At 41.0% G+C, this 8,688-nt stretch overlaps 1 protein-coding gene across 3 annotated transcripts in view; it reads left to right on the forward strand.

The window, feature by feature from the left end:
* LOC124043248 (epsilon-sarcoglycan-like) overlaps nt 1-8,688 on the forward strand; it is a 37,081-nt gene that overhangs the window by 14,904 nt on the left and 13,489 nt on the right. For all 3 annotated transcript variants that reach the window (XM_046361621.1, XM_046361620.1, XM_046361622.1), the window contains exons 4-5: nt 3,405-3,477; nt 6,708-6,906. In XM_046361621.1, coding sequence (XP_046217577.1) covers nt 3,405-3,477; nt 6,708-6,906 — 272 coding nt within the window. The remainder of the gene's footprint in view (nt 1-3,404; nt 3,478-6,707; nt 6,907-8,688) is intronic.

Below are 8,688 nucleotides of genomic sequence, written 5' to 3' on the forward strand. Positions count from 1 at the left end.
CCGGACCTAACCAAATAGAGAAATCAACAGGCTTTCTAAGGTCAAGGCGTGATGTGGGAGAAATTTCCAAACGCCTTCATCTGTACAAACAATAGTACGCAAGTATAAACACCATGGGACCATGCAGCCGTCATACCACTCAGGAAGGATACGTGCTCTGTCTCCTAGAGATGAAAGTACTTTGGTGTGAAAAGTGCAAATCAATCCCAGAACAACAGCAAAGGACCTTGTGAAGATGCTGGATGCAGCAGGTACAAAAGTATCTATCACCATAGTAAAAGAAAGAAATAACTTGGAAGAAGCCACTGCTCCAAAACCGCCATAAAAAAGCCAGACTATGGTTTGCAACTGCACATGGGGACGAAGATTGTACTTTTTGGAGAAATGTCCTCTGGTCTGAGGAAACAAAAATAGAAATGTTTTGCCATAATGACCATCGTTATGTTTGGAGGGAAGAGGGGGAGGCTTGCAAACTGAAGAACACCATCCCAACCGTGAAGCATAGGGGTGGCAGCATCATGTTGTGGGGGTGCTTTGATGCAAGAGGGACTGGTGTACTTCACAAAATAGATGGCATCATAAAGAGGGAAAATGATAAGGATATATTGAAGCAACATCTCAAGACATCAGTCGGGAAGTTAAAGCTTGGTCACAAATGGGTCTTCCAAATGGACAATGACCCCAAGCATACTTCCAAAGTTGTGGCAAAATGGCTTAAGGACAACAAAGTCAATGTATTGAAGTGGCCATCACAAAGCCCTGACCTCAATTCTATAGACCATTTTTGGGCAGACCTGAAAAAGCGTGTGCGAGCAAGGAGGCCTACAAATCTGACTCAGTTACACCAGCTCTGTCAGGAATGGGCCAAAATTCACCCAACTTATTGTGGAAGCTTGTGGAAGGCTACCTGAAACGTTTGACCCAAGTTAAACCTTTTAAAGGCATTGCTACCAAATACTAATTGAGTGTATGTAAACTTCAGACCCACTGGGAATTTGATGAAAGAAATAAAAGCTCATATAAATCATTCTCTCTACTATTATTCTGACATTTCACATTCTTAAAATAAAGTGGTGATCCTAACTGACCTAATACAGGGAATTTTTACGAGGATTAAATGTCAGGAATTGTGAAAACTGAGTTTAAATGTATTTGGCTTAGGTGTATGTAAACTTCCGACTTCAACTGTATGTTTACATTGCCGAAGAGAGTGAAATAGATAATAAACCAAAGTGAAATAAACAACAAAAAATGTACAGTAAACATTACACTTACAAAAATGTAAAAAATTCCAAAAGAATAAAGACATTTCAAATCATATGTCTATATACAGTGTTGTAATGATGCCAAGAGTGCGCTAAGCTGTCATCAAGGCAAAGGGTGGCTACTTTGGAGAATCAAATATAGAATATAAACTTAGCAAACAAAGAAACGTCCTCTCTCTGTCAACTGTGTTTATTTTCAGCAAACTTAACATGTGTCAATATTTGTATGAACATGACAAGATTCAACAACTGAGACATAAACTGAACAAGTTCCACAGACATGTGACTAACAGAAATGGAATAATGTGTCCTTGAACAAAGGGGTGGTTCAAAATCAAAAGTTACTGTCAGTATCTGGTATGGCGACCTGCTGCATTAAGATTTGCCAGTTCTTGCTGTGAGATGTTATCCCACTCTTCCACCAAGGCACCTGGAAATTCCCAGACATTTCTGGGGGGAATGGCCCTAGCCCTCACCCTCCGATCCAACAGGCCCCTGATGTGCTCAATTGGATTTAGATCCGGGCTCTTCGTTGACCATGGCAGAACACTGACATTCCTATCTTGTAGGAAGTCATGCACAGAGCGAGCAGTATGGCTGGTGGCATTGTCATGTTGGAGGGTCATGTCAGGATGAGCCTGCAGGAAGGGTACCACATGAGGGAGGAGGATCTCTTTCCTGTAACGCACAGCGTTAAGATTGCCTGCAATGTCAACAAGCTCAGTCGAATGATGCTGTGAGATACCACCCCAGACCATGACGGACCCATCACCTCCAAATTGATCCCGCTCCAGAGTACAGGCCTCGCTGTAACGCTCATTCCTTTGACGATAAACGCGGATCCGACCATGACCCCTGGTGAGACAAAACCGCGACTCGTCAGTGAAGAGCACTTTTTGCCAGTCCTGTGTCTGGTCCAGTGACAGTGGGTTTGTGCCCATAGGCGATGTTGTTGCCGGTGATTTCTGGTGAGGACCTGCCTTACAACAGGCCTACAAGCCCTCAGTCCAGCCTCTCTCAGCCTATTACGGACAGTCTGAGCACTAATGGAGGGATTGTGCGTTCCTGGTGTAACTCGGGCAGTTGTTGTTGCCGCCATCCTGTACCTGTCCGGCAGGTGTGATGTTCAGATGTACCGATCCTGTGCAGGTGTTGTTACACGTGGTCTGCCATTGCGAGAACGATCAGCTGTCCGTCCTGTCTCCCTGTAGCGCTGTCTTAGGCATCTCACAGTACAGACATGGCAATTTATTGCCCTGGCCACATCTGCAGTCCTCATGCCTCCTTACAGCATGCCTAAGGTATGTTCACACAGATGAGCAGGGACCCTGGGCATCTTTCTTTTGGTGTTTTTCAGAGTCAGTAGAAATGCCTCTTTAGTGTCCTACGTCTTCATAACTGTGCCCTTAATTGCCTGCCATCTGTCTGTAAGCTGTTAGTGTCTTAACGACCGCAGGTGCATGTTCATTAATTGTTTATGGTTCATTGAACAAGTATGGGAACAAGCATGGGAAACAGTGTTTAAACAATGAAGATAGGTGAAGTAATTTGATTTTTACAAATGATCTTTGAAAGACAGTGTCCTGAAAAGTTTCAGTTTATTTAGATTTGTTTAAAACTTTTTGGTTCCATATGTGTTATTTCATAGTTTTGATGTCTGCACTATTATTCTACAATGTAGAAAATAGTAAAAATAAAGAAAATCCCTGGAATGAGTAGGTGTGTCCAAACTTCTGACTGGTACTGTATTTCGGCACAACCTGTAATAATCATAGTAGTGGTTAGTTATTATTTACAGTAGATAGTCCAGCAGGTAGAACAATGTGTTTTTTGATCATAGTAGCTGTCATATGGTTGTGATATAGCTTTTTCCTAGGGTTTTAGACATCTAGTCTAGTCTGTAAGGTACAGGCAGGCTTTCAGGCTTATCTCTACCTAACCTACTGTAGCATATTCCCAAAGGCTTTATGTTCCTTGTAGGAATGTTCCTATAGGATCGCAGTACCCCAAGTCCCGCTTTCCTCTGAGCCTTCTACTATGGTATATGTTTGCATCTGGCTCAGACCTCGCCAGCGAGCCTCAGCCTGGGGCGTAAGCTGCACTGATCTGGGCTTAAACTTTTCCCCTTATGTGTTCCAGATTATTGCCTATAACAGACGCACTTTCGAAACGGCCCGGCACAACTTGGTCATAAACATCATGTCCACAGAAGGTAAGAAAGAGAGAGAGAGACAAAGGACCGGCTTAGTGAGGAGATTATTAAGCAGGATGTTCTTTATTGAAATCTAAAGGGTCACCTTCAATGATGACACCCCCATGAATCCTGATTAGGGTTGTTAACGGTGACCGCATTACTGCCACACCGGCGGTCACGAGTCATGATGGCAGTCAAATTCCACGTGACCGTTTAGTCACAGTAATCAGGCTTCTCCAAGCTCTGATGCCGCTGATGGTCATTAGTAGCCTACCAAACTTGCTAACTGCCTGGTACTCAGCACTCTATTGTCCCTTTAATCACTCTGACATCAATGCAAATATAATCAAAAATCTAATCAAACACTTCATTAGAGCCATGAGTTCATGTTGTGTAAAATTTATATAGGCTATGCAATTGCGTGACAAAAAACAGTTTCGATGGCCTCTATTAAAAAGAGGAGGAGCCCATAAGCTTTGTTTAGGCTAGATCAACTATATGTATTTCTCAACTTTCCTAAAATTAAGCACGTTGCTTCTCTTTACAACAGCAGTATAGCCTACCTGGCTGGCATGAATGTCCTCCATTCCCTATTTAAGTGCATAGATGTATTTTTTCCCCTGTCCTTGTTCCGAGACTGGTGCATGATAACAGTCCATTTTAAATCAAAACAAATTTCAAACATATACTATTTAATATATGTTAAGACAAGATTAAATCAAGAATAGTCTGATGGGTGACAATATTAATTCATCACTTGTGAATGATGCCCAGCTTGTGTGCAGTAAGGCAAGAAATATCGTATGCCTTTTTTTTTACAACTTTTTCACATCATAGGGAAAGGGGGATACCTAGTAAGTTGTACAACTGAATGCATTCAACTGAAATGTGTCTTCCGCATTTAACCCGACCCCTCTGAATCAGGGAGGTGATGGGGGCTGCCATAATCGACATCCACGTCTTCGGCAGACAGAAGCTTAACTGCCTTGCTCAGGAGCAGAACAGATTTTTACCTTGTCAGCTCAGGGATTCAATACAGAAACCTTTCGGTTACTGGTCCAACGCTCTAACCACTAGGCTACCTGCCGCCTAGGCTACCATAGTTGCACACCTCATGTAGCCTAGCCAATAGGCCTATATGTTTTGATAAGGTTTGTATCACAACCAAAAAAAATCTTAAAATTAAGCACATTAATCCTCTTTACAACGAGTGTAAAGCCTACTGGTATACATAAGCATCACGTGAGTTTCAAGTTTGGTGAAGATCATTTTCACCATAAAAATGCACCTTTTTAATAGAAGCATTTACATGCATAATCAGATTTGCGGTCACTTTTGAGAATGGTGTTTTCCTGCTAATTTATTGCATTTTGGAACATTTGTGCTTATAGCCTGCTGCCGTGTGTGCATTGCTGCGCTTATAATGTGAGGAAATAGCCTAATAGTTTAGCAACATTTTAAGCTAGCTTGACCTGTTGCGTCAACCTAATTGATTTTAACCGGAGGTTTTTTATGCTCGTGGTTGTATTAATTTGGGATCTATCGCATCCCACAACTGTCCCAGACTATGTTTGGAATATTTATTTCTTGCACAGAATAGAATCGGTAAACTTTTGTACTATGGGGGATAGTAGATTGACATAGGCTCGAGCTTTTGCTGTTCGTTAGGCTTACTCATCTTGTTGGCTGACGAAAAGTAAACGTGGACAGTTCTTCCAACATCTTCAATATGCACCTCGGAATTGGATAAGGACGCACACGTCCCCGATATGTCTGTCTTCACTTGTAGCCTGTGAGAAGGACCCAATCACGCGACGGGCATTGGTTAATAAGAACTTAGATTTCTGAGAGAGCCATGTGAGTGCTTCGGGGGCATGCAGCCGGGATAAGGAAATTATAATTATTATATTCAGCCAAAGTGCACAACGGCTACTGGCCTCAAAAGGCATGGATTATTTTAGGGGGCATTGTGGCCACAGAAAGGGGATGCCACTGGGAAATTTGAGTCCTTAAGTGTGTGAACCCTGCACAAGAAACAAAGCAGAGCTCATGCCTTTCATGCAACTGTTTTCAAATCATCATTAGAGTTGCATCATGCAGCCTTGGAATGTATTAAACATCAAAACATACAGCCCAACGTTTGTATCACAACTAAAGTTGCATAAATAACCCTAAATTAAGCATATAGGAGGACCTGCTTCTTTGTTAACCACTCAACACAGAATAGTCACATGTGACACTCCCTCAAATCGTTTGGAGAAAATATTCTTTCTATTTTATTCAGCTCTGTTCAATTGTATTCTTCATACTATAAATTAATGCCATGGAATTCTAGGCAAATCTTGTCTGCTACATTTACATTACATTTAAGTCATTTAGCAGACGCTCTTATCCAGAGCGACTTACAAATTGGTGCATTCACCTTGTGTAGTCTACCGCTATATCAGGGTCTAACATCTACATTTTAGTAAACACTCCTATCCAGAGCGAGTGCATACATTTAAAAAATCATACTGGATAAGAGCGTCTGCTAAATGACTTAAATGTAAATGTCATCCGTGGGAATTGAACCCACAACCCCAGCATTGCAAGCACCATCTTCTACCAACTGAGCTACATGGGACTACATCAGAGTAAAGACAACTCAAAGTATGCAATTATTTTCTTCTGAAATAGACTGCATTTTCTTTATATCATGTTTCTTTAGACCTGTCTAAAATAAATAATGGATTTATTGTGATGGTGTAGGCTATATTACATGGATTTATTAGACATTTTAAAATGTAGAGGTCTGTATCAGTGGCTTGTAGGCTATGCGTGGAAGCCACTAAATGCTAAATGTGTTTATGTTAGTTAAGGGTCAATTACCGTGAGACCGGCAGTTATTTGCTTGACAATCACCAGCTGACAACATTTCATGACCGCCACAGTCCTAAATTCCTGATAAAGACTAAAAGGCCCAAAAGCTCCTATTTCAATTTCTTTCAAGAGTGGCTGAATATCATTCACATATCCACAATGACATCCCCTAAAAGGGCAACACAACACACTCAACCAAACCGACAATTTCTAAATCAAGTTAACACCTTATAATGCGGTACTCACATCTGTGTAAATTAATAAACACACATTTGAAAATGAACAGATTCTGTATCTGTAATCTCTCTCTTCCCCTCTCTCCCTCGCTCTCTCTGTCTCCCTCCGTCCCTCGCTCCCTTACTCCCTCCCTTACTCCCTCCCTCTCTCAGAATACCCACTGCCGTACCAGGCAGAGTTCTACATAAAGAACATGAATGTGGAGGAGATGTTGGCAAGCGAGGTTCTGGGAGACTTCCTAGGGGCAGTGAAGAACGTGTGGCAGCCCGAACGCCTCAACGCCGTCAACATCACCTCAGCCCTGGACAGGGGCGGACGTGTTCCCCTGCCCATAAACAACCTCAAAGAGGGGTGAGGGCATAGAAATATAATTAGAAACACATCTCTCTATGGGTGAGAGTGACCCTCTTTAGCACAGTTCAAAACATGGTTTAACCGAGTATGAGGATACATTTACATATCAACATCACCTCAGCCCTGGACAGTTCTCCTGCCCATCAACAACCTCAGAGGGGTGAGGGACAGGGTCACCATCTGCAGCCCTTACAGGACCAGAGCAGTTTGATACATAGTTTGTTGAATTGATGAATTCAAGTATCTTTAGTTGAAAGAGGATGATTCATTCAAATATCTTCAGTTGGTAGAGGATGATTCATTCAAATATCTTCATTTGGTAGAGGATGATTCATTCAAATATCTTCAGTTGGTAGAGGATGATTCATTCAAATATCTTCAGTTGGCAGAGGATGATTCATTCAAATATCTTCAGTTGGTAGAGGATGATTCATTCAAATATCTTCAGTTGGTAGAGGATGATTCATTCAAATATCTTCAGTTGGTAGAGGATGATTCATTCAAATATCTTCAGTTGATAGAGGATGATTCATTCAAATATCTTCAGTTGGTAGAGGATGATTCATTCAAATATCTTTAGTTGATAGAGGATGATTCATTCAAATATCTTCAGTTGGTAGAGGATGATTCATTCAAATATCTTCAGTTGGTAGAGGATGATTCATTCAAGTATCTTTAGTTGATAGAGGATGATTCATTCAAATATCTTCAGTTGGTAGAGGATGATTCATTCAAATATCTTTAGTTGATAGAGGATGATTCATTCAAATATCTTCAGTTGGTAGAGGATGATTCATTCAAATATCTTCAGTTGGCAGAGGATGATTCATTCAAATATCTTCAGTTGGTAGAGGATGATTCATTCAAATATCTTCAGTTGGTAGAGGATGATTCATTCAAATATCTTCAGTTGGTAGAGGATGATTCATTCAAATATCTTTAGTTGATAGAGGATGATTCATTCAAATATCTTCAGTTGGTAGAGGATGATTCATTCAAATATCTTTAGTTGATAGAGGATGATTCATTCAAATATCTTCAGTTGGTAGAGGATGATTCATTCAAATATCTTTAGTTGATAGAGGATGATTCATTCAAATATCTTCAGTTGGTAGAGGATGATTCATTCAAATATCTTCAGTTGGTAGAGGATGATTCATTCACATTTACATTTACATTTAAGTCATTTAGCAGACGCTCTTATCCAGAGCGACTTACAAATTGGTGCATTCACCTTATGATATCCAGCGGAACAGTCACTTTACAATAGTGCATCTAAATCTTAAAGGGGGGGGGGGGGTGGGAAGGATTACTTATCCTATCCTAGGTATTCCTTAAAGAGGTGGGGTTTCAGGTGTCTCCGGAAGGTGGTGATTGACTCCGCTGTCCTGGCGTCGTGAGGGAGTTTGTTCCACCATTGGAGGGCCAGATGATTAATTCAAGTATCTTCAGTTGAAAGCAGATGATGACTTCAAGTACATTATCTTCAGCCCTTACAGAAACAAGAGAGAGGTTGATGATGAATTTAAATATTGCCTGGTAGATGTAAGACATAACAGGATGGTTTGTTACCTAAATATTCATCCTCAGAAAGTACTATAGCAGCTTTAGAATGCCTTGTCTACAGTCTTGTATTTTGAATAAGCACCTTCATAACATTTTGTGCATCAGTTGCAACACAAACATGCACTTAAATATGCTTATGCAATGCATGACCTTAATGTAAGAACTCCCATCCTTTCTTCTCACTTTACAGCCTGGTCTCACTATCGCATCCTG

Source organism: Oncorhynchus gorbuscha, linkage group LG09, assembly GCF_021184085.1.
Source record: "Oncorhynchus gorbuscha isolate QuinsamMale2020 ecotype Even-year linkage group LG09, OgorEven_v1.0, whole genome shotgun sequence".
Classification (NCBI taxonomy): Eukaryota; Metazoa; Chordata; class Actinopteri; order Salmoniformes; family Salmonidae; genus Oncorhynchus; species Oncorhynchus gorbuscha.